General features: G+C 37.7%; 1 protein-coding gene across 1 annotated transcript in view; it reads left to right on the forward strand.

Moving 5' to 3' along the window:
- LOC113391902 (mucin-19-like) overlaps positions 1–26,868 on the forward strand; it is a 41,651-nt gene extending 14,783 nt beyond the window's left edge. Inside the window, exons 4-28 of the mRNA XM_064219389.1 lie at positions 374–586; positions 1,146–1,352; positions 2,393–4,981; positions 5,529–6,149; positions 6,502–7,122; positions 7,475–8,095; positions 8,448–9,068; positions 9,421–10,041; positions 10,394–11,014; positions 11,367–11,987; positions 12,340–12,960; positions 13,313–13,933; positions 14,286–14,906; positions 15,259–15,879; positions 16,232–16,852; positions 17,205–18,261; positions 18,346–18,512; positions 18,607–19,938; positions 20,190–20,747; positions 21,478–22,137; positions 22,232–22,807; positions 23,685–24,095; positions 24,439–24,816; positions 25,223–25,516; positions 26,692–26,868. Of these exons, the coding sequence (XP_064075459.1) occupies positions 374–586; positions 1,146–1,352; positions 2,393–4,981; positions 5,529–6,149; positions 6,502–7,122; positions 7,475–8,095; positions 8,448–9,068; positions 9,421–10,041; positions 10,394–11,014; positions 11,367–11,987; positions 12,340–12,960; positions 13,313–13,933; positions 14,286–14,906; positions 15,259–15,879; positions 16,232–16,852; positions 17,205–18,261; positions 18,346–18,512; positions 18,607–19,938; positions 20,190–20,747; positions 21,478–22,137; positions 22,232–22,807; positions 23,685–24,095; positions 24,439–24,816; positions 25,223–25,516; positions 26,692–26,739 (15,942 nt within the window). The 3' untranslated portion in view covers positions 26,740–26,868. The remainder of the gene's footprint in view (positions 1–373; positions 587–1,145; positions 1,353–2,392; positions 4,982–5,528; positions 6,150–6,501; positions 7,123–7,474; positions 8,096–8,447; positions 9,069–9,420; positions 10,042–10,393; positions 11,015–11,366; positions 11,988–12,339; positions 12,961–13,312; positions 13,934–14,285; positions 14,907–15,258; positions 15,880–16,231; positions 16,853–17,204; positions 18,262–18,345; positions 18,513–18,606; positions 19,939–20,189; positions 20,748–21,477; positions 22,138–22,231; positions 22,808–23,684; positions 24,096–24,438; positions 24,817–25,222; positions 25,517–26,691) is intronic.
- The last annotated feature ends 1,104 nt before the right edge of the window (positions 26,869–27,972 follow it).

Here is a 27,972-nt window from a genome sequence, read left to right on the forward strand (position 1 = left end):
AAAAAAAAAGAAATTATACAAAAGTAATTTTCCAGCAAACTTTTTATAACGTTCACTTATCAGGATATTTGTTTTAAATTATTGAAATAGAAAGTTTGCTAAGAAATATCATCAGGAGACGAGGAATTGTTGAGGGGAGGCGAACTGATCTCAGCAACCTGCGAGGTGAGAGTGTGCAACATCAACGTAATTTAAAAATTACGTTGATGAGAGTGTGAAACGCTAAATGCATATCTTTATGCAAATGTCTGCGCATGTTTTGTCCTGATTTCTTAGCGTGATTTTTTGGTATTACTATAGAGGGTGTTTTTAAAGGATGGTGGGCTTGGATTCGTGTTGTTTTTGAGTAACTAATTTCCTTTTTAAATTTTAGGATTGTGACTGGGCACAGAATGTGAACTGTGTAGGTGGTGGAGAAGAAGGGGACGAGGGTGATGCGCTTTTACCGAACGGCTGCCCAGTTGACTTCCATATTCACAAATTACTACCACATGAATCAGATTGCACGAAGTTTTACTACTGCAACTTTGGAAACAAAATTGAGAGGAATTGTCCTGGTGGCACACATTTTAACCCTAAGCTGCAGGTATTTTATACTTTATATAAACAGTCGGTTAATTACCCACTACTGGGCTAAGGCTTCCTCGTTTGAGAAACTTAAACCATTCTTCTTTTTTTAAATTCTCTTTTTTTTTTTGGGTTCTTTTGTACGTGGCAAATTTTCATCAAACGCAGACATGTATCCTCATTATGTTTTCCTTTGCCTTTGACCACGAGATCCATTATAAAACCGAGTAGCTGAGGTTGCTGACGGTAACTAGGGAGCCATTTGTATTAACTCAAAACAGATTCCCGATTGTATCCCAACGATCTTCTTTTCCCTTCTCACAATGATCGACCTCACCTAAATCGTTTGTAGAAGAAGTACACTGGTGAACGGCCATGATTTTATTGCGATCAACTGAAAATTTGTGAGTTAAAGTGGCTTTTGTCTAAAAGTCTAGTGGCTAGTTTTTTGGTTTTTCCGTCAATTCTATTAGTATTCTATTAGCAGCTCTGGAAGTTGGCATTTAATATTCTCATAATGAAGCGTGTAAACTTTTTCATTTCATTGGATTAATTATCGTACCAAAATTATTTTTCAGATATGTGATTGGCCAGAATCTGCTGGTTGTGTTAGTGAAGGAGGAGACGGTGGTGGAGATTGGCTACCAAACGGCTGCCCCTCGGATTTCAGTATTCATTGGTTATTACCTCACGAAACGGACTGCGCTAAGTTTTACTATTGTAATTTTGGAGAAAAAGTTGTAAGGAATTGTGCTCCTGGAACACACTTTGATCCTAAGCTGCAAGTAAGTTCTTTTTATTATTTTAAATAGTTATGTTTATGGGCAAATTGGTCATCTGATGGTATGTGGTCATCACCGCTGTGATAAAAATTACCCATTCCTTACATCGCCAATGCGCCAAGCCAAACCTTGGAAACCAAGATATTATGTCCCCAGTTTTAACTGGAACACACCAACAATATGTATTGAGTGATTTGGTGCAATTCAAGTTAAAGATGACACAGTATTTTTTATTGTTCCACTAGAGGCGTTGTACTAGTTTAAAGACTATTCTCCATTTATAATCTCGTATCCTGAAATTTGTATTTCTTTATTTCGTGCACTAGAATGATTTTCTCATTGGCAATCTCAGGAAACAAGTATCTTCAGTGATTTGGTTAACACACTATCGTTACTTTTTTATATTTTAGTTTATTTTTCTGTAATAGTTACCGTGGTGGACCGGCAAATAGACGACCACCTGATGTTAAATGGTCACCATCGCCATAGACATTGGCGCTGTTAGAAATATTAACCATCCCTAACTTCGCCAATGCGCCACCAACCTTGGGAACTAAGACGTTATGTCCCTTTTGCCTGAAGTTTTTTTTTTTTTTACTGTAGTTACACTGGCTAACTCAAATTTCAAATCGGAACACAACAATACTGAGTACTGTTGTTTGACTGTAGAATATCTGATGAGTGGGTGGTACCTACCCAGATGGGCTTTACCACCAAGAAAAAATATAGGGCTCGTCCGGGTTTTAATTATTTATTTTACTTCATCAGTCGTAAATTCCCAAAACGCTTATACAACTGACTTTTATTTATATCAACTATAAATCACTCTCTGAAATTCTAAAATTAATACAAAAAAAAACTTTAAGTACTTCCAAAAACCTTTATAACTCCATGTAAATAAATTTAAGATAAACCCTTAAGGTATAAATAAAACGTAATCTATATAAATACCCACCTTATACTGCACATACATTATACAAGATACTCCTGTGCAAAATTTTATAATTTTTATAAACTAATTTATTCAAATTATTTATTTTAAGGTTTGCAATTGGCCAAATGCTGTTAATTGCACTTCAATAGAAACAACAACAAGGCCGGGTACAACAGATCCATCGGCTGGAACGACAACAGAGTACATTCCAACGACTACTAGAGAAACTACAGAGCCCTCAGTAGAAACGACTACAGAGTACATTCCAACGACTACAAGAGAAACTACAGAGCCCTCAGTAGAAACGACCACAGAGTACATTCCAACAACTACTAGAGAAACTACAGAGCCCTCAGTAGAAACGACCACAGAGTACATTCCAACGACTACTAGAGAAACTACAGAGCCCTCAGTAGAAACGACCACAAAATACATTCCAACGACTATTAGGGAAACTACAGAACCGTCAGTAGAAACGACTACAGAGTATATTCCAACAACTACTAGAGAAATTACAGAGCCCTCAGTAGAAACGACCACAGAGTACATTCCAACGACTACAAGAGAAACTACAGAGCCCTCAGTAGAAACGACCACAGAGTACATTCCAACGACTACAAGAGAAACTACAGAGCCCTCAGTAGAAACGACCACAGAGTACATTCCAACGACTACTAAAGAAACTACAGAGCCCTCAGTAGAAACAACTACAGAGTACATTCCAACAACTACTAGAGAAACTACAGAGCCCTCAGTAGAAACGACCACAGAGTACATTCCAACGACTACTAGAGAAACTACAGAGCCCTCAGTAGAAACGACCACAGAGTACATTCCAACGACTACTAGAGAAACTACAGAGCCCTCAGTAGAAACGACCACAGAGTACATTCCAACGACTACTAGAGAAACTACAGAGCCCTCAGTAGAAACGACCACAGAGTACAATCCAACGACTACTAGAGAAACTACAGAGCCCTCAGTAGAAACGACTACAGAGTACATTCCAACAACTACTAGAGAAACTACAGAGTCCTCAGTAGAAACGACCACAAAATACATTCCAACGACTACTAGGGAAACTACAGAACCCTCAGTAGAAACGACTACAGAGTATATTCCAACAACTACTAGAGAAATTACAGAGCCCTCAGTAGAAACGACCACAGAGTACATTCCAACGACTACTAGAGAAACTACAGAGCCCTCAGTAGAAACGACTACAGAGTACATTCCAACAACTACTAGAGAAACTACAGAGTCCTCAGTAGAAACGACCACAAAATACATTCCAACGACTACTAGGGAAACTACAGAACCCTCAGTAGAAACGACTACAGAGTATATTCCAACAACTACTAGAGAAATTACAGAGCCCTCAGTAGAAACGACCACAGAGTACATTCCAACGACTACTAAAGAAACAACTACAGAGTACATTCCAACAACTACTAGAGAAACTACAGAGCCCTCAGTAGAAACGACTACAGAGTACATTCCAACGACTACTAGGGAAACTACAGAGCCATCTGTAGAAACGACCACAGAGTACATTCCAATAACTACTAGAGAAACTACAGAGCCCTCAGTTGAAACGACCACAGAGTACATTCCAACGACTACTAGAGAAACTACAGAGCCCTCAGTAGAAACGACAACAGAGTACATTCCAACGACTACTTGGGAAACTACAGAACCCTCAGTAGAAACGACCACAAAATACATTCCAACGACTATTAGGGAAACTACAGAACCGTCAGTAGAAACGACTACAGAGTATATTCCAACAACTACTAGAGAAATTACAGAGCCCTCAGTAGAAACGACCACAGAGTACATTCCAACGACTACAAGAGAAACTACAGAGCCCTCAGTAGAAACGACCACAGAGTACATTCCAACGACTACTAGAGAAACTACAGAGCCCTCAGTAGAAACGACCACAGAGTACATTCCAACAACTACTAGAGAAACTACAGAGCCCTCAGTAGAAACGACCACAGAGTACATTCCAACGACTACTAGAGAAACTACAGAGCCCTCAGTAGAAACGACCACAGAGTACATTCCAACAACTACTAGAGAAACTACAGAGCCCTCAGTAGAAACGACCACAAAATACATTCCAACGACTATTAGGGAAACTACAGAACCGTCAGTAGAAACGACCACAGAGTACATTCCAACAACTACTAGAGAAACTACAGAGCCATCAGTAGAAACGACCACAGAGTACATTCCAACGACTACTAGAGAAACTACAGAGCCCTCAGTAGAAACGACCACAGAGTACATTCCAACAACTACTAGAGAAACTACAGAGCCATCTTTAGAAACGACTACAGAGTACATTCCAACGACTACTAGAGAAACTACAGAGCCTTCAGTAGAAACGACTACAGAGTACATTCCAACGACTATTAGAGAAATTACAGAACCAACTACAGAAACAACAACAGAATACATTCCAACGTCCCCTCAAGAAACTACAAAGGCTCCTGTGGAAACTACGACGGAAGATGTGGCGACTACAACGGAAACCGTTGAAACAACTACACCGATTGTTATAGAATGTCCACCTGGAAATCTTGGTTTTGTGCCCCATCCTGATTATTGTGACGCATATTACATCTGTGTTATGGGCAATCCGACACTGATGTGGTGTAGTAAGGGATATGAATTCGATCCAGAGAGAAACGTGAGTTTATGTTTCAAGTTTATTATACTCTCCATTCATTCCCAAACATAATAATTAAGATTTTATATCTCATGCTAATCTACTTCTACTGGCTTACTTTAGCTTTCGAATAGACTCAAATCAATTCAAAGTATTGATGGTCGGTATTAGAAGAACTAACAATTAGGTTTACATACCAATATATGCTAGCACCAAGCCCCCAACCTGCATAAGCATTACCAGTTAAAAAATAAAAAAAATATTTCGTTGCCATTTCTATACAAAGTGAAACATTAGTGTGAACAATAGCTCGCCTGGTCACCCAAATTTTAAATGTCTTAATTCTGGGCGAAATAATTTTCTTTTTTTAAAAAAGATTTGAATTTTATACCATCGATTTTGACCTGATATATGTTTCTGTACTACTGAGCACAAGCACATTTAAACACACGGAAATATAATGGCGTTTGCACGGACTTAAAATCAGATCTGGACAAGTACCACATAATTATCTAGGTACTCAGCTTTATCATCTCAATATTAATGAATATTTATTTTAATATTACAGTTTTGCGTTGAAATATCAGAAAATGGTTGTTTCGCCTCGCAAGGTAAATGGACTCCAACAGTACCGGACCAGTCAACAACAGAAACGACAGTTACGACAGATAACTATGGTAGTACAACGGAATCCGATGAAACTACTCCTAGAGAAACGACGGCACTACCTGAAGAGACAACGACAGAGTATATTCGAACAACCCCATCAGAGACAACAACAACAGTTCAAGAAACTACAACCGAAAAAGAAACTGCAGCGCCTCCTGTTGAAACGACAACAACACGTGAAATTACTGAACCCACAGTAGAAACTACAACTAATCAAATAACAACAGAATCTGAATCTGACCCAACGACAATTGCTATAGAAACGACAACAAATAATTTGGCACCTACAACCGAGTCAGATACGGATAAAACAACAATTGCTGTTGATCCTACAACAGAAAATTTATCAACTACCACAGAATCCATTGACACAACTACACCGATTAATATAGAATGTCCACCTGGCGATATTGGCTTTGTGCCCCATCCTGATTATTGTGACGCATATTACATCTGTGTTATGGGCAATCCGACACTAATTTGGTGTAGCGAGGGATATGAATTCGATCCAGAGAGAAACGTGAGTTTATGTTTCAAATTTATTATACTCTCCATTAATTCCCAAAAATAACAATTAAGATTTTATACCACATGTTAATCTACTTCTACTGGCTCACTTCATCTTTCTAATAGATCGCTCATAATTTTCGGTAAAATAAAATTATCAGCCCGTAAATGTCTAAGAAGGCTCGAATCTTATACCATCAATTTTACTTCGAAAAATGTTTCTATACGTTTGAGCACACGCACATTTAAGCACAAGGAAGCATTTGCACGGACTTTGATATCAAATCTGTACAAATACCATTTAATACTCTAGATACTGATTCTTGTAATCTCTATATTTATGAATATTTATTTTTATATTCCAGGCTTGCGTTGAAATATCAGAAAATGGTTGTTTCGCCTCGCAAGGTAAATGGACTCCAACAGTACCGGACCAGTCAACAACAGAAACGACAGTTACGACAGATGACTATGGTAGTACAACGGAATCCGATGAAACTACTCCTAGAGAAACGACGGCACTACCCGAAGAGACAACGACAGAATATATTCGAACAACACCATCAGAGACAACAACAACAGTTCAAGAAACTACTACCGAACAAGAAACTACAGCGCCTCCTGTTGAAACGACTACAACACGTGAAATTACTGAACCCACAGTAGAAACTACAACTAATCAAATAACAACAGAATCTGACTCTGACCCAACGACAATTGCTATAGAAACGACAACAAATAATTTGGCACCTACAACCGAGTCAGATACGGATAAAACAACAATTGCTGTTGATCCTACAACAGAAAATTTAGCAACTACAACAGAATCCATTGACACAACTACACCGATTAATATAGAATGTCCACCTGGCGATATTGGCTTTGTGCCCCATCCTGATTATTGTGACGCATATTACATCTGTGTTATGGGCAATCCGACACTAATTTGGTGTAGTGAGGGATATGAATTCGATCCAGAGAGAAACGTGAGTTTATGTTTCAAATTTATTATACTCTCCATTAATTCCCAAAAATAACAATTAAGATTTTATACCACATGTTAATCTACTTCTACTGGCTCACTTCATCTTTCTAATAGATCGCTCATAATTTTCGGTAAAATAAAATTATCAGCCCGTAAATGTCTAAAAAGGCTCGAATCTTATACCATCAATTTTACTTCGAAAAATGTTCCTATCCGTCTGAGCACACGCACATTTAAGCACAAGGAAGCATTTGCACGGACTTTGATATCAAATCTGTACAAATACCATTTAATACTCTAGATACTGATTCTTGTAATCTCTATATTTATGAATATTTATTTTTATATTCCAGGCTTGCGTTGAAATATCAGAAAATGGTTGTTTCGCCTCGCAAGGTAAATGGACTCCAACAGTACCGGACCAGTCAACAACAGAAACGACAGTTACGACAGATGACTATGGTAGTACAACGGAATCCGATGAAACTACTCCTAGAGAAACGACGGCACTACCTGAAGAGACAACGACAGAATATATTCGAACAACACCATCAGAGACAACAACAACAGTTCAAGAAACTACTACCGAACAAGAAACTACAGCGCCTCCTGTTGAAACGACTACAACACGTGAAATTACTGAACCCACAGTAGAAACTACAACTAATCAAATAACAACAGAATCTGACTCTGACCCAACGACAATTGCTATAGAAACGACAACAAATAATTTGGCACCTACAACAGAGTCAGATACGGATAAAACAACAATTGCTGTTGATCCTACAACAGAAAATTTATCAACTACCACAGAATCCATTGACACAACTACACCGATTAATATAGAATGTCCACCTGGCGATATTGGCTTTGTGCCCCATCCTGATTATTGTGACGCATATTACATCTGTGTTATGGGCAATCCGACACTAATTTGGTGTAGCGAGGGATATGAATTCGATCCAGAGAGAAACGTGAGTTTATGTTTCAAATTTATTATACTCTCCATTAATTCCCAAAAATAACAATTAAGATTTTATACCACATGTTAATCTACTTCTACTGGCTCACTTCATCTTTCTAATAGATCGCTCATAATTTTCGGTAAAATAAAATTATCAGCCCGTAAATGTCTAAAAAGGCTCGAATCTTATACCATCAATTTTACTTCGAAAAATGTTCCTATCCGTCTGAGCACACGCACATTTAAGCACAAGGAAGCATTTGCACGGACTTTGATATAAAATCTGTACAAATACCATTTAATACTCTAGATACTAATTCTTGTAATCTCTATATTTATGAATATTTATTTTTATATTCCAGGCTTGCGTTGAAATATCAGAAAATGGTTGTTTCGCTTCGCAAGGTAAATGGACTCCAACAGTACCGGACCAGTCAACAACAGAAACGACAGTTACGACAGATGACTATGGTAGTACAACGGAATCCGATGAAACTACTCCTAGAGAAACGACGGCACTACCCGAAGAGACAACGACAGAATATATTCGAACAACACCATCAGAGACAACAACAACAGTTCAAGAAACTACTACCGAACAAGAAACTACAGCGCCTCCTGTTGAAACGACTACAACACGTGAAATTACTGAACCCACAGTAGCAACTACAACTAATCAAATAACAACAGAATCTGACTCTGACCCAACGACAATTGCTATAGAAACGACAACAAATAATTTGGCACCTACAACAGAGTCAGATACGGATAAAACAACAATTGCTGTTGATCCTACAACACAAAATTTATCAACTACCACAGAATCCATTGACACAACTACACCGATTAATATAGAATGTCCACCTGGCGATATTGGCTTTGTGCCCCATCCTGATTATTGTGACGCATATTACATCTGTGTTATGGGCAATCCGACACTAATTTGGTGTAGTGAGGGATATGAATTCGATCCAGAGAGAAACGTGAGTTTATGTTTCAAATTTATTATACTCTCCATTAATTCCCAAAAATAACAATTAAGATTTTATACCACATGTTAATCTACTTCTACTGGCTCACTTCATCTTTCTAATAGATCGCTCATAATTTTCGGTAAAATAAAATTATCAGCCCGAAAATGTCTAAAAAGGCTTGAATCTTATACCATCAAGTTTACTTCGAAAAATGTTTCTATACCACTGAGCACACGCACATTGAAGCACAAGGAAGCATTTGCACGGACTTTGATATCAAATCTGTACAAATACCATTTAATACTCTAGATACTGATTCTTGTAATCTCTATATTTATGAATATTTATTTTTATATTCCAGGCTTGCGTTGAAATATCAGAAAATGGTTGTTTCGCCTCGCAAGGTAAATGGACTCCAACAGTACCGGACCAGTCAACAACAGAAACGACAGTTACGACAGATGACTATGGTAGTACAACGGAATCCGATGAAACTACTCCTAGAGAAACGACGGCACTACCCGAAGAGACAACGACAGAATATATTCGAACAACACCATCAGAGACAACAACAACAGTTCAAGAAACTACTACCGAACAAGAAACTACAGCGCCTCCTGTTGAAACGACTACAACACGTGAAATTACTGAACCCACAGTAGAAACTACAACTAATCAAATAACAACAGAATCTGACTCTGACCCAACGACAATTGCTATAGAAACGACAACAAATAATTTGGCACCTACAACAGAGTCAGATACGGATAAAACAACAATTGCTGTTGATCCTACAACAGAAAATTTATCAACTACCACAGAATCCATTGACACAACTACACCGATTAATATAGAATGTCCACCTGGCGATATTGGCTTTGTGCCCCATCCTGATTATTGTGACGCATATTACATCTGTGTTATGGGCAATCCGACACTAATTTGGTGTAGTGAGGGATATGAATTCGATCCAGAGAGAAACGTGAGTTTATGTTTCAAATTTATTATACTCTCCATTAATTCCCAAAAATAACAATTAAGATTTTATACCACATGTTAATCTACTTCTACTGGCTCACTTCATCTTTCTAATAGATCGCTCATAATTTTCGGTAAAATAAAATTATCAGCCCGTAAATGTCTAAAAAGGCTCGAATCTTATACCATCAATTTTACTTCGAAAAATGTTCCTATCCGTCTGAGCACACGCACATTTAAGCACAAGGAAGCATTTGCACGGACTTTGATATAAAATCTGTACAAATACCATTTAATACTCTAGATACTAATTCTTGTAATCTCTATATTTATGAATATTTATTTTTATATTCCAGGCTTGCGTTGAAATATCAGAAAATGGTTGTTTCGCTTCGCAAGGTAAATGGACTCCAACAGTACCGGACCAGTCAACAACAGAAACGACAGTTACGACAGATGACTATGGTAGTACAACGGAATCCGATGAAACTACTCCTAGAGAAACGACGGCACTACCCGAAGAGACAACGACAGAATATATTCGAACAACACCATCAGAGACAACAACAACAGTTCAAGAAACTACTACCGAACAAGAAACTACAGCGCCTCCTGTTGAAACGACTACAACACGTGAAATTACTGAACCCACAGTAGAAACTACAACTAATCAAATAACAACAGAATCTGAATCTGACCCAACGACAATTGCTATAGAAACGACAACAAATAATTTGGCACCTACAACAGAGTCAGATACGGATAAAACAACAATTGCTGTTGATCCTACAACACAAAATTTATCAACTACCACAGAATCCATTGACACAACTACACCGATTAATATAGAATGTCCACCTGGCGATATTGGCTTTGTGCCCCATCCTGATTATTGTGACGCATATTACATCTGTGTTATGGGCAATCCGACACTAATTTGGTGTAGTGAGGGATATGAATTCGATCCAGAGAGAAACGTGAGTTTATGTTTCAAATTTATTATACTCTCCATTAATTCCCAAAAATAACAATTAAGATTTTATACCACATGTTAATCTACTTCTACTGGCTCACTTCATCTTTCTAATAGATCGCTCATAATTTTCGGTAAAATAAAATTATCAGCCCGAAAATGTCTAAAAAGGCTTGAATCTTATACCATCAAGTTTACTTCGAAAAATGTTTCTATACCACTGAGCACACGCACATTGAAGCACAAGGAAGCATTTGCACGGACTTTGATATCAAATCTGTACAAATACCATTTAATACTCTAGATACTGATTCTTGTAATCTCTATATTTATGAATATTTATTTTTATATTCCAGGCTTGCGTTGAAATATCAGAAAATGGTTGTTTCGCCTCGCAAGGTAAATGGACTCCAACAGTACCGGACCAGTCAACAACAGAAACGACAGTTACGACAGATGACTATGGTAGTACAACGGAATCCGATGAAACTACTCCTAGAGAAACGACGGCACTACCTGAAGAGACAACGACAGAATATATTCGAACAACACCATCAGAGACAACAACAACAGTTCAAGAAACTACTACCGAACAAGAAACTACAGCGCCTCCTGTTGAAACGACTACAACACGTGAAATTACTGAACCCACAGTAGAAACTACAACTAATCAAATAACAACAGAATCTGACTCTGACCCAACGACAATTGCTATAGAAACGACAACAAATAATTTGGCACCTACAACAGAGTCAGATACGGATAAAACAACAATTGCTGTTGATCCTACAACAGAAAATTTAGCAACTACAACAGAATCCATTGACACAACTACACCGATTAATATAGAATGTCCACCTGGCGATATTGGCTTTGTGCCCCATCCTGATTATTGTGACGCATATTACATCTGTGTTATGGGCAATCCGACACTAATTTGGTGTAGCGAGGGATATGAATTCGATCCAGAGAGAAACGTGAGTTTATGTTTCAAATTTATTATACTCTCCATTAATTCCCAAAAATAACAATTAAGATTTTATACCACATGTTAATCTACTTCTACTGGCTCACTTCATCTTTCTAATAGATCGCTCATAATTTTCGGTAAAATAAAATTATCAGCCCGAAAATGTCTAAAAAGGCTTGAATCTTATACCATCAAGTTTACTTCGAAAAATGTTTCTATACCACTGAGCACACGCACATTGAAGCACAAGGAAGCATTTGCACGGACTTTGATATCAAATCTGTACAAATACCATTTAATACTCTAGATACTGATTCTTGTAATCTCTATATTTATGAATATTTATTTTTATATTCCAGGCTTGCGTTGAAATATCAGAAAATGGTTGTTTCGCCTCGCAAGGTAAATGGACTCCAACAGTACCGGACCAGTCAACAACAGAAACGACAGTTACGACAGATGACTATGGTAGTACAACGGAATCCGATGAAACTACTCCTAGAGAAACGACGGCACTACCCGAAGAGACAACGACAGAATATATTCGAACAACACCATCAGAGACAACAACAACAGTTCAAGAAACTACTACCGAACAAGAAACTACAGCGCCTCCTGTTGAAACGACTACAACACGTGAAATTACTGAACCCACAGTAGAAACTACAACTAATCAAATAACAACAGAATCTGACTCTGACCCAACGACAATTGCTATAGAAACGACAACAAATAATTTGGCACCTACAACAGAGTCAGATACGGATAAAACAACAATTGCTGTTGATCCTACAACAGAAAATTTAGCAACTACAACAGAATCCATTGACACAACTACACCGATTAATATAGAATGTCCACCTGGCGATATTGGCTTTGTGCCCCATCCTGATTATTGTGACGCATATTACATCTGTGTTATGGGCAATCCGACACTAATTTGGTGTAGCGAGGGATATGAATTCGATCCAGAGAGAAACGTGAGTTTATGTTTCAAATTTATTATACTCTCCATTAATTCCCAAAAATAACAATTAAGATTTTATACCACATGTTAATCTACTTCTACTGGCTCACTTCATCTTTCTAATAGATCGCTCATAATTTTCGGTAAAATAAAATTATCAGCCCGTAAATGTCTAAGAAGGCTCGAATCTTATACCATCAATTTTACTTCGAAAAATGTTTCTATACGTTTGAGCACACGCACATTTAAGCACAAGGAAGCATTTGCACGGACTTTGATATCAAATCTGTACAAATACCATTTAATACTCTAGATACTGATTCTTGTAATCTCTATATTTATGAATATTTATTTTTATATTCCAGGCTTGCGTTGAAATATCAGAAAATGGTTGTTTCGCCTCGCAAGGTAAATGGACTCCAACAGTACCGGACCAGTCAACAACAGAAACGACAGTTACGACAGATGACTATGGTAGTACAACGGAATCCGATGAAACTACTCCTAGAGAAACGACGGCACTACCCGAAGAGACAACGACAGAATATATTCGAACAACACCATCAGAGACAACAACAACAGTTCAAGAAACTACTACCGAACAAGAAACTACAGCGCCTCCTGTTGAAACGACTACAACACGTGAAATAACTGAACCCACAGTAGAAACTACAACTAATCAAATAACAACAGAATCTGACTCTGACCCAACGACAATTGCTATAGAAACGACAACAAATAATTTGGCACCTACAACAGAGTCAGATACGGATAAAACAACAATTGCTGTTGATCCTACAACAGAAAATTTTGCAACTACAACAGAATCCATTGACACAACTACACCGATTAATATAGAATGTCCACCTGGCGATATTGGCTTTGTGCCCCATCCTGATTATTGTGACGCATATTACATCTGTGTTATGGGCAATCCGACACTAATTTGGTGTAGTGAGGGATATGAATTCGATCCAGAGAGAAACGTGAGTTTATGTTTCAAATTTATTATACTCTCCATTAATTCCCAAAAATAACAATTAAGATTTTATACCACATGTTAATCTACTTCTACTGGCTCACTTCATCTTTCTAATAGATCGCTCATAATTTTCGGTAAAATAAAATTATCAGCCCGTAAATGTCTAAAAAGGCTCGAATCTTATACCATCAATTTTACTTCGAAAAATGTTCCTATCCGTCTGAGCACACGCACATTTAAGCACAAGGAAGCATTTGCACGGACTTTGATATCAAATCTGTACAAATACCATTTAATACTCTAGATACTGATTCTAGTAATCTCTATATTTATGAATATTTATTTTTATATTCCAGGCTTGCGTTGAAATATCAGAAAATGGTTGTTTCGCCTCGCAAGGTAAATGGACTCCAACAGTACCGGACCAGTCAACAACAGAAACGACAGTTACGACAGATGACTATGGTAGTACAACGGAATCCGATGAAACTACTCCTAGAGAAACGACGGCACTACCCGAAGAGACAACGACAGAATATATTCGAACAACACCATCAGAGACAACAACAACAGTTCAAGAAACTACTACCGAACAAGAAACTACAGCGCCTCCTGTTGAAACGACTACAACACGTGAAATTACTGAACCCACAGTAGAAACTACAACTAATCAAATAACAACAGAATCTGACTCTGACCCAACGACAATTGCTATAGAAACGACAACAAATAATTTGGCACCTACAACAGAGTCAGATACGGATAAAACAACAATTGCTGTTGATCCTACAACAGAAAATTTTGCAACTACAACAGAATCCATTGACACAACTACACCGATTAATATAGAATGTCCACCTGGCGATATTGGCTTTGTGCCCCATCCTGATTATTGTGACGCATATTACATCTGTGTTATGGGCAATCCGACACTAATTTGGTGTAGTGAGGGATATGAATTCGATCCAGAGAGAAACGTGAGTTTATGTTTCAAATTTATTATACTCTCCATTAATTCCCAAAAATAACAATTAAGATTTTATACCACATGTTAATCTACTTCTACTGGCTCACTTCATCTTTCTAATAGATCGCTCATAATTTTCGGTAAAATAAAATTATCAGCCCGTAAATGTCTAAAAAGGCTCGAATCTTATACCATCAATTTTACTTCGAAAAATGTTCCTATCCGTCTGAGCACACGCACATTTAAGCACAAGGAAGCATTTGCACGGACTTTGATATCAAATCTGTACAAATACCATTTAATACTCTAGATACTGATTCTAGTAATCTCTATATTTATGAATATTTATTTTTATATTCCAGGCTTGCGTTGAAATATCAGAAAATGGTTGTTTCGCCTCGCAAGGTAAATGGACTCCAACAGTACCGGACCAGTCAACAACAGAAACGACAGTTACGACAGATGACTATGGTAGTACAACGGAATCCGATGAAACTACTCCTAGAGAAACGACGGCACTACCCGAAGAGACAACGACAGAATATATTCGAACAACACCATCAGAGACAACAACAACAGTTCAAGAAACTACTACCGAACAAGAAACTACAGCGCCTCCTGTTGAAACGACTACAACACGTGAAATTACTGAACCCACAGTAGAAACTACAACTAATCAAATAACAACAGAATCTGACTCTGACCCAACGACAATTGCTATAGAAACGACAACAAATAATTTGGCACCTACAACAGAGTCAGATACGGATAAAACAACAATTGCTGTTGATCCTACAACAGAAAATTTTGCAACTACAACAGAATCCATTGACACAACTACACCGATTAATATAGAATGTCCACCTGGCGATATTGGCTTTGTGCCCCATCCTGATTATTGTGACGCATATTACATCTGTGTTATGGGCAATCCGACACTAATTTGGTGTAGCGAGGGATATGAATTCGATCCAGAGAGAAACGTGAGTTTATGTTTCAAAATTATTATACTCTCCATTAATTCCCAAAAATAACAATTAAGATTTTATACCACATGTTAATCTACTTCTACTGGCTCACTTCATCTTTCTAATAGATCGCTCATAATTTTCGGTAAAATAAAATTATCAGCCCATAAATGTCTAAGAAGGCTGGAATCTTATACCATCAATTTTACTTCGAAAAATGTTTCTATACGTCTGAGCACACGCACATTTAAGCACAAGGAAGCATTTGCACGGACTTTGATATCAAATCTGTACAAATACCATTTAATACTCTAGATACTGATTCTTGTAATCTCTATATTTATGAATATTTATTTTTATATTCCAGGCTTGCGTTGAAATATCAGAAAATGGTTGTTTCGCCTCGCAAGGTAAATGGACTCCAACAGTACCGGACCAGTCAACAACAGAAACGACAGTTACGACAGATGACTATGGTAGTACAACGGAATCCGATGAAACTACTCCTAGAGAAACGACGGCACTACCCGAAGAGACAACGACAGAATATATTCGAACAACACCATCAGAGACAACAACAACAGTTCAAGAAACTACTACCGAACAAGAAACTACAGCGCCTCCTGTTGAAACGACTACAACACGTGAAATTACTGAACCCACAGTAGAAACTACAACTAATCAAATAACAACAGAATCTGACTCTGACCCAACGACAATTGCTATAGAAACGACAACAAATAATTTGGCACCTACAACAGAGTCAGATACGGATAAAACAACAATTGCTGTTGATCCTACAACAGAAAATTTATCAACTACCACAGAATCCATTGACACAACTACACCGATTAATATAGAATGTCCACCTGGCGATATTGGCTTTGTGCCCCATCCTGATTATTGTGACGCATATTACATCTGTGTTATGGGCAATCCGACACTAATTTGGTGTAGCGAGGGATATGAATTCGATCCAGAGAGAAACGTGAGTTTATGTTTCAAATTTATTATACTCTCCATTAATTCCCAAAAATAATAATTAAGATTTTATACCACATGTTAATCTACTTCTACTGGCTCACTTCATCTTTCTAATAGATCGCTCATAATTTTCGGTAAAATAAAATTATCAGCCCGTAAATGTCTAAAAAGGCTCGAATCTTATACCATCAATTTTACTTCGAAAAATGTTCCTATACCTCTGAGCAGACGCACATTTAAGCACAAGGAAGCATTTGCACGGACTTTGATATAAAATCTGTACAAATACCATTTAATACTCTAGATACTAATTCTTGTAATCTCTATATTTATGAATATTTATTTTTATATTCCAGGGTTGCGTTGAAATATCAGAAAATGGTTGTTTCGCCTCGCAAGGTAAATGGACTCCAACAGTACCGGACCAGTCAACAACAGAAACGACACTTACGACAGATAACTATGGTAGTACAACTGCGTCCACTGAAAATATGACCGTAGACTCTATTGAAACAACGACGGGAGTAACTGGAACTACTGTAGACTCTGCTGAAACAACGACTGGAGTCACTGGAACCAGTGTAGACCCTTCTGAAACAACTACGGGACTAACTGGAAATACTGTAGACTCTGTTGAAACAACTACGGGAGTCACTGGTAGTACTGCAGAATCTGCTGAAACAACAACTGAAATCGCTGGAACTACTGTAGACTCTGTTGAAACAACGACGGGAGTCACTGGTACTACTGTAGACTCAGCTAAAACAACCACAGGAGTCACTGGAACCACTGTAGACTCTGTTGAAACAACGACGGGAGTAACTGGAACTAGTGTAGACTCTGCTGAAACAACGATGGGAGTCACTGGCACGACTGTAGATGCCGCTGAAACAACAACAGGAGTTACTGGAACCACTGTAGAGTCTGCTGAAACTACCACAGGAGTGACTGGAACCACTGTAGACTCTGTTGAAACAACGACGGGAGTAACTGGAACTACTGTAGACTCTGCTGAAACAACGACTGGAGTAACTGGAACTACTGTAGACTCTGCTGAAACAACGACTGGAGTCGCTGGAACCACTGTAGACTCTTCTGAAACAACTACGGGACTAACTGGAAATACTGTAGACTCTGTCGAAACAACTACGGGAGTCACTGGTACTACTGCAGAATCTGCTGAAACAACAACTGAAATCACTGGAACCACTGTAGACTCTGTTGAAACAACGACTGAAATCACTGGAACTACTGTAGACTCTTCTGAAACAACTACGGGAGTCACTGGTACTACTGTAGACTCTTCTGAAACAACCACAGGAGTGACTGGAACCACTGTAGACTCTGCTGAAACTACCACAGGAGTTACTGGAACCACTGTAGACTCTGCTGGAACAACAACGGGAGTCACTGGTAGTACTCCAGATTCTGTCACCACTACATTGGGGGTGACTGGTACCACTGGCGATTCCATTGATACCACTACGGGAGAATCAGGTACCACTGTTGTAACGGAAGTGACAACCCCACCCAATATTTGTCCTCCTGGAGTATTTGGAAATGTTCCACATCCAGAACTTTGTGATGTATATTATATGTGTATGGCCGGAATACCAACACTTTTACCTTGCACTGAAGGCTACGAATTTGATCCAGCAGAAGGGGTAAGCACTTCATATTTTAATTGATAGCTAATAAATATATTTACAACCTAAGAAATTTTAAATCACTTTAGTAATTTCTAATCATTACTTTCAGCAATGCGTTGTTATATCAGAAAATGGCTGTTTCGCATCTAAGGGTATGTGGACCCCTACAGAACAACATCCGACAACAACAGAATCGTCACATATAACAACAGACACTTCACAGACAACAACTGAAGACCCTATAGAAACAACCACAGCAGGGACTGGAACCACTGTAGACTCTGCTGAAACAACGACGGGAGTCACTGGCACGACTGTAGATTCCGCTGAAACAACCACAGGAATTACTGGAACCACTATAGACTCTGCTGAAACTACCACAGGTGTGACTGGAACCACTGTAGACTCTGCTGAAACAACCAAAGAAGTAACTGGAACTACTGTAGACTCTGCTGAAACAACGACTGGAGTTACTGGCACGACTGTAGATTCCGCTGAAACAACCACAGGAGTGACTGGAACCACTGTAGACTCTGCTGGAACAACGACGGGAGTCACTGGTACTACTGTAGACTCTGCTGAAACAACCACAGGAGTGACTGGAACCACTGTAGACTCTGCTGGAACAACGACGGGAATAACTGGATCGACTGTAGATTCCGCTGAAACAACCACAGGAGTGACTGGAACCACTGTAGACTCTTCTGAAACAACCACAGGAGTGACTGGAACCACTGTAGACTCTGCTGAAACAACGACGGGAGTAACTGGAACTACTGTAGATTCTGCTGAAACAACGACTGGAGTCACTGGCACGACTGTAGATTCCGCTGAAACAACCACAGGAGTGACTGGAACCACTGTAGACTCTTCTGAAACAACCACAGGAGTGACTGGAACCACTGTAGACTCTGCTGGAACAACGACGGGAATAACTGGATCGACTGTAGACTCTGTTGAAACAACGACGGGAGTCACTGGTACTGCTGTAGACTCTGCTGAAACAACGACTGGAGTCACTGGAACCACTGTAGACTCTGCTGAAACAACAACTGAAATCACTGGAACCACTGTAGACTCTTCTGAAACAACTACGGGAGTAACTGGAACTATTGTAGACTCAGTTGAAACAACCACAGGAGTGACTGGAACCACTGTAGACTCTGCTGGAACAACGACGGGAGTCACTTATAGTATTCCAGATTCTGTCACCACTACATTGGGAGTGACTGGTACCACTGGCGATTCCATTGAAACCACTACGGGAGAGTCAGGTACCACTGTTGTAACGGAAGTGACAACCCCACCCAATATTTGTCCTCCTGGAGTATTTGGAAATGTTCCACATCCAGAACTTTGTGATGTATATTATATGTGTATGGCCGGAATACCAACACTTTTACCTTGCACTGAAGGCTACGAATTTGATCCAGCAGAAGGGGTAAGCATTATTTATTTTAATTGATAGCTAATAAATATATTTACAAACAATTAATTAAATTAAGGCCTTATTGAACTACTCATAACTATGTTTTTTTATGATATCGGTAGGCGGACGAGCAAATAGACCACTTATCCATCAACTTTGATACTTCTTACTTTTTCTTTGAAATTACATAATTCTTAAAATATACCCGAGTGCGATTGCTTCCAAATTCTATTGCTTAATTAAAATCTAATCATTACTTTCAGCAATGCGTTGTTATATCAGAAAATGGCTGTTTCGCATCTAAGGGTATGTGGACCCCTACAGAACAACATCCGACAACAACAGAATCGTCACATATAACAACAGACACTTCACAGACAACAACTGATGACCCTATAGAAACAACCACAGCAGACTCTGGAGACACTACAATGGGAGTGACTGGTACTACTGATGACTCTATTGAAACAACCACGGGAGAAACTGGCACCACTGCAGACTCTAGTGAATCAACCACAGGAGGGACTGGCACTACTGATGTTTCTGTCGACACTACAACCGGAGCAACTGGTACCACTGATGAATCTATTGATACAACCACGGGAGTGTCTGGTTCTACTGTAGATTCTACTGAAACAACAACTGGAGTCACTGGTACCACTGTTGTCACGGAAGTGACCAACCCACCCAATATTTGTCCTCCTGGAGTGATTGGAAATGTTCCACATCCAGAACTTTGTGATGTATATTATATGTGTATGGCAGGAATACCAACACTCTTACCTTGCACCGAAGGCTACGAATTTGATCCAGCAGTAGGGGTAAGCATTATTAACTTTAATTGACAATTAACAATTAATATCGTTGTAAAACATACTTACAATCAGGCTTTAAGTATACATATGTACGAGTACGATTAAACATAAAAATAAAACTTTTGGACAAGTCATGACCGTGTGAAGTAAAACTTTAATGTAGGTTTTCGTTCGATTACTGCACTTAGTATTTCAATTGCGAAAGAAACAAAGGCATAAAATGGAATAAGCGGTGAATACTTGCATCGTTGTCCGCTTCTGCTTCTTCCGCGACGGCTCCGACCTTTAACATTGTTTCCCTGATATGAGACGGGGTCAGTAGATCAACGCATATAGCGTCGTAACTTTTGGCCCGTCCTCGTTTCCACCGAACTAAAGTCATTCCATGAGTTCTCTTGTAATCATCGCGACAAATTCCACGGGGCTTAATAAGAAACAAAAGAACTTGAACAGAAATGTCAATTAAGCCTCGCGAAATTAGTGTGATATAATGTAGTAATGATTATAGAACATATTGTATTATGATGGTTACAGCTTACATACAACCCTTTCAATTAATAAATTATTTTATCAACTTTATATATTTATCTTTGAAGTTACATATTTCATAAAATCGACCCATGTGCGATTGTTTCTAAATTCTACCGCCTAATTAAAATCCCGCAATGCATTGAGAAGTTTTCGTTAACCTAAGAAATTTTAAATCACTTTAGTAATTTCTAATCATTACTTTCAGCAATGCGTTGTTATATCAGAAAATGGCTGTTTCGCATCTAAGGGTATGTGGACCCCTACAGAACAACATCCGACAACAACAGAATCGTCACATATAACAACAGACATTTCCCGGACAACAACTGATGACCCTATAGAAACAACCACAGGAGGATCTGGTAGTACAGCAGACTCTGGTGACACTACAGTGGAAATAACTGGCACCACTGATGACTCTATCGAAACTACCACAGGACGGACTGGTTCCACTGTGGACACTGTTCAAACAACTACCGGAGTGACTGGAACCACTGTAGACTCTAGTGAAACTACCAAAGCAGGGACTGCAACAACTGCTGACTCTTTTGATACAACCACAGGAGGGACGGGCACCTCATCAGATTCTGTTGAATTTACCACAGGAGGGACTGGCACTACTCCAGGTATTACCGACACTACATTGGGAGAGACTGGTACCACTGATGATTATATTGAAACCACTACGGGAGAGTCAAGTACCACTGTTGTAACGGAAGTGACAACTCCACCCAATATTTGTCCTCCTGGAGTATTTGGAAATGTTCCACATCCAGAACTTTGTGATGTATATTATATGTGTATGGCCGGAATACCCACACTTTTACCTTGCACTGAAGGCTACGAATTTGATCCAGCAGAAGGGGTAAGCACTTCATATTTTAATTGATAGCTAATAAATATATTTACAACCTAAGAAATTTTAAATCACTTTAGTAATTTCTAATCATTACTTTCAGCAATGCGTTGTTATATCAGAAAATGGCTGTTTCGCATCTAAGGGTATGTGGACCCCTACAGAACAACATCCGACAACAACAGAATCATCACATATAACAACAGACATATCACAGACAGTAACTGAAGACTTTATTGACACAACAACAGGAGGATCTGGTAGTACGGCAGACTCCGATGGCACTACGATGGGATTAACTGGTACTACTGATGACTCTATCGAAACAACCACGGGAGAGACTGGCACCACTGCAGACTCTGGTGAATCAACCACAGGCATGACTAGCACCACTGCAGACTCTGTTGAATCAACCACAGGAGGGACTGGCACTCCTGGTGTTTCTGTTGACACTACATTGGGAGTGACTGGTACAACTGATGATTCCATTGAAACCACCACGGGAGAGTCAGGTACCACTGTTGTAACGGAAGTGACAACCCCACCCAATATTTGTCCTCCTGGAGTATTTGGAAATGTTCCACATCCAGAACTTTGTGATGTATATTATATGTGTATGGCCGGAATACCCACACTTTTACCTTGCACCGAAGGCTACGAATTTGATCCAGCAGTTGGGGTAAGTAAATATTATTTAAAATTGTTATCGTAAATTAGATATACATTTTATTAATTTAAATCTTTTTTATTCATTGGTTTGATGTTTCAATAGATAAATAAAATAATTAATGATTTGATTTATTTTACGAAAGTCATTTTTTTTTTATGTCAAAATAAAGGGGTCCTCCATTTACTGCTTATCTTCATTGTCTTTGTAAATGAACAGTCAAAATTTTGGTTTACTGCACAGATGAAGTAATTACTATTTAAACTTTTATTTATATGGTAATAAATAATTTATTAAACTCATAATTACTACTCACAAATATACTGTGTGTCATTCATCAGTGAAAGCACTTAAGACAAGTAACTACGAGATGTGCGTGTGTGCGTGTTCCCAATCTCCCTTATTCTTGTCAATTTTCTTTCATAGCTAAAAAAAGTATTAGTGTTTATTTTAGGTTTATATTTATTAGTTGTCCAAATATTGGCAATACTGACACCTGGCAATTTTCGGAAGATTGATTCGTTTGTCGCACGACTGATAAACTTAAGGTATCGAAAAAAAATATTCATATACCATAGAAAATGAAACAAGTTTATCAAGAGCTGCTTTTTTGGTTATTTTTATAAATCATGTTTGATGCATAGTTGTTTTGAGAACGATTGGTGTATTTTATAGTAATTACAAAAAAGTGAATCTGATAGGGCTTTTTCTCAAAAACAGCGCTGTATAAGTAACTCCTTTAATTTTCAGATGTCTTTATTTATTTATAGTTGATCTTTTTTCAGCAATGCGTTGTGATTTCTGAAACCGTTTTCCGAACTGTTTAACCCAATTTCTTAACAGATTTACCAGTCTATAAATTAATATTTATAACATCGATTTATTTCAGCAATGTGTTGTGATATCTGGAGATGGATGTTTCGCTTCGAAGGGCAAGTGGACACCAACAGAATCAAATGATCACACCGATATTTCTGTTCAATCCACAATAAATGAAGACACTACATCAGGTGAAGTAGATGCAGACCACACACCAGAAGAAAAAGATATTACTGATACTACTACGATTAACAATAAGCCTGGCGACCAAGAATCAACGTCTGTTTTAATACCAACAACAGGAGAAAATGGTCAAATAACAACAGAGCTTATAGAAACTACAACGATAAATGTATGCCCCCCTAATTTCTCTGGTATTATGCCTGACCCAGAAAGATGCGACAGGTTCTTCCATTGCACCGTTGGTCATCCCATTGCACTCTATTGTGGCGCTGGATTTGAATTCGATATAAATGCTCAGGTAATTTAAACCATTTAATTTATGTAACTGTAAATCTTTACATAGTAAAAAACAAAGTCACTAACCTCGATGTGAAAGCTTAAATTTTGTAAAATACGCAATAGATTTTCATGTGGCTTTCATCACTGTACAGAGTAATTCAAAAGGAAGGCTTATATGTATAAAACATGCATACTATAGTAATAGCAAGCCCAGAATTTTAATTTTCTTAGCCGGAAAAAAACAAAACTTATTGAGCCCGTGACAACCGGTCCGGAACGGTAGCTAGTTGTAATTTATAACATATGTGTCTAAACTGTTATATGCATTAAATGTGTTCCTTAATTTGTAATTATGTTTTTAGCGTTGTATGCCTATAACAGAAGATGGTTGCTATGCATCGAAAGGCTTATGGACTCCCACTGAATCACAAACAACAGAACAAGAGACAGAACAACCAGAAGTTACAACAAATGCAGATTTGTCAACTACAATATCTGATATAGTTATCGGAGACAATGATAGAGCTACTTCAGAATCTGCAGAAATAACAACATTAGATGCAGAACGTTTAGAGACGACTTCTTCTCCGATCGAAGTAACAACAGCTAGTATTTGTCCACCTAATCTCTTCGGTAACGTACCTGACCCTGTCAGATGCGACAAGTTCTACATGTGTACCGGTGGTACGGCCATTCCATTATATTGTGGAAAAGGCTTCGAATTCGACTCAAATGTTCAGGTAAGTTTTATTTCATTTTAAATAAGTTAACAGCCTGCAAAAGAGCCTCCTAATGGTAAGTGTTCACTGATGCAAGAAATTTCAGCCATAACGTCCATAGACATTGTGGATGGTGGATGCAAGAAAGCCATCCTTTGCATCGGCAATCCGTCGCCATTTTTAGGAGCTAAAATGATATATCCCTTGTGCCTGAAGTAGTACTTGGCGGTAGCATATGTGATGAAGAGGTGGTAGCTTTCATAAAGTTCCACCACCAAGTTAACAATATTTCTCGCAATGTTATTATTTTATTTTCAGTTAATATTTAAACGTTTTATTTGCAACTAAAATTGTTTTCAGATAAGACCAAATATATTAACTGAATTGTGAAAACAAATCGATAAAACATTCGTTGTTTTAATTCCAGAAATGCGTTATAATATCTGAAAACGGATGCTTCGCGTCAAGAGGTATACCATCAGAAGATCACACCGAGAACTTGGTGGTTACGACAGAACACAAAATTAATGAAAACTTTCAAACAACAGTAAATGTTGAAACTACATCAGAAGACACAATAACAACACCAGCTATTTGTCCCCCGGGGGTGTTTGGAAACGTCCCGGATCCGGAGGACTGTAACAAGTTCTATATATGTACCTCTGGTATATCAATACCCTTGTATTGCAGTGAAGGGTTTGAATTCGATCCTGTGGCAAAGGTTAGTACGATTTTCAAAAATTTATAAGTCTATAGCCTATTCCAATCGAAGATAAACAGACCTTAGACTTATTTATTGGAATACAAAGCGTATATTTATAGCTGTTTATTTATGATAGAATACTATTTAACTATTAATATTCGCTGTAATTTTACGTCCAAAGTTCCGATTCCTACTTTAAATTGAAACGCCATTTTGTCGCGAATCCATAGTCAATTATTCAATGATGATGACGCGGCAATTCAATGTCAAAATTGTTTTGTTTTTTGTTGGAATTGGAGTTTTGCGGTTGGAATAGTCTAAGGTATCTGATAATATTTTGTTTATAGTTGCAATGTAATTTAAACGACATGGTTGGCGTTATATATAATTTGTTTAAAAAGTAGTCACGTGTTTGTGATTTTTGTTTTGGTTGCATTTTAGACTTGACGAAAATTTACATGAAATATGTAACATATTCGTGAAATGTAACATCTTCGGGGTTATTCAATTTATTACGTAAAACGATTTTTACTAGTATTAGACCCTCCTCCCCAATAAATAAAAAAAAAAATAAGAATAGGCTGACCCCTTCCACCCGTGTTTAATATTTATTACGTAAGAATCTATAAGAAAAAATGAATATACCCTTGGTTAGTTTTGTAAATCGGCGTTCGACGAGGAGGTCACGATTAAAACACAATAAAGACATTAATTGACACACATCAATAAAAGATGTTCACAAACTTTAATAATTCTGTGTCTTAATTTGAGTGTCGTTTACTGAAACAAATGACGTCTAGATCACAAGGGCGGAGTTCCCGGGAGACCCAATGCGGGCAGCACTGTACCCATACGCATCCGAACGCACCTCGGAACTCTCGTGATTGCCCGCGCTTTTTCAAATCTTAACTTTGCGTATATTTGTAATATAAGAACTATCAAGACTTGAAAGAAAAAAATAAAACACGATCGACCCCCCTCCATCCCCTAAATCGTCTTACGTAATTAATTAATGGTCCCTTTTCTCTCAATTTTCTGCAATCCGTGGGACTGATTTCGTGAATATAATGTAACAGGAAGCCCTCAGAAATAATATTAATAAGAACTAAGATGTTACATATAATATTTGACTATTGTAAGATCTGCTCGTTTTTTAAAGATAGTGTTGTATATAAACAATTATTTATTTCCAGAATTGCGTCATTATATCAGACCATGGCTGCACCGCATCGAAATCTTAAAAGACTGGATTTGAAAACGGACAATTGATATACGGCCTTAAAATAAATACAAATTAAAAAAAAATCAAGAAATGTCATTTCACAATGATAATGGTATTTCTGCAATGGTAAAAAAACATGTTACGAAATTGTGTAGTCATTTTATGTATTTATTTATTTTAAATTATCATTTTTTAATTAAAAACGATATTGAATGCTTCAAAGAATAATTATGGCAGTTACAAGTTAAATTTTGGCGGGTATAAAAAGCAGCCATCTTGTTTATAATTTTTTTTTGTCATTGTTATACAAAGATTGATGTGGAAAGTGTTATTTCAACTTTTATTATTTATTAAGTATGATTTTATTTCATTTTTGTTATAGTTCTGATAATAACAATTTCGTTACATAACCATTGCAAGCGAAATACTTTAAAATAAATAGGTATTAATAGAAAACTTCAAGTATTAATAAAGGCTGTGTGAATTATTTATTATATATATTTATTTTCATTTTATAAAAAAACGTACCTAAACAGATTTTTAGTCAGTTGAAAATAAATAAGTTTTTTATGAAATAAATTATTTTTACAATTTTAATATATTTTTTTATTTATCCCCGATAAAGGTTTTAAACGAAAAAAAAATAACAGTTACGAATGTTTCTAGGCAAAAGTGCCACCTGATATCAAGTGGTCACCACTGCCCATAGACATTGGCGTTGTTAGAAATATTCATCATTCCTTATATCGCCAATGCGCCAATGACCTTGCGAAGATGTTATGTCCCTTGTGCCTGTAGTAACACTGGCTGACTCATCTTTTAAGCCGGAACACAGCGATACTAAGTATTGCAGTTGGGGGCAGAATACTTGATGAGTGAGTGGTACCTATCCTGACTGGCTTGCACAAAGCCCTACCACTAAGTAATATAATAAATACTGTTTTATTAATGTTGTACAATGATAAAAGTTTTCTAAAAACTATGTCCTTTTCTAAAGTTTTTTTTTTAACATTCTAAGAAAAATCTACTGATATTATTCTATAGACATTTGGAATTCAAGGTACAACTTCAATTTCGTATCTGATATAAATGCGTAGGTTCCGAAATAACACAAAGCGAATGTCATAATACACCCCAAAAGTCTACAGAACCAAATCACAGTCTCTGATTCGGTTCACACGGATCTCTGATTCGGTATTTTCAACTTTCATTTCGTACTTATACTTCGTACATATTACTTGTTCTATGAGTA

This window comes from Vanessa tameamea, chromosome 28, assembly GCF_037043105.1.
Source record: "Vanessa tameamea isolate UH-Manoa-2023 chromosome 28, ilVanTame1 primary haplotype, whole genome shotgun sequence".
In the NCBI taxonomy this organism is placed as follows: Eukaryota; Metazoa; Arthropoda; class Insecta; order Lepidoptera; family Nymphalidae; genus Vanessa; species Vanessa tameamea.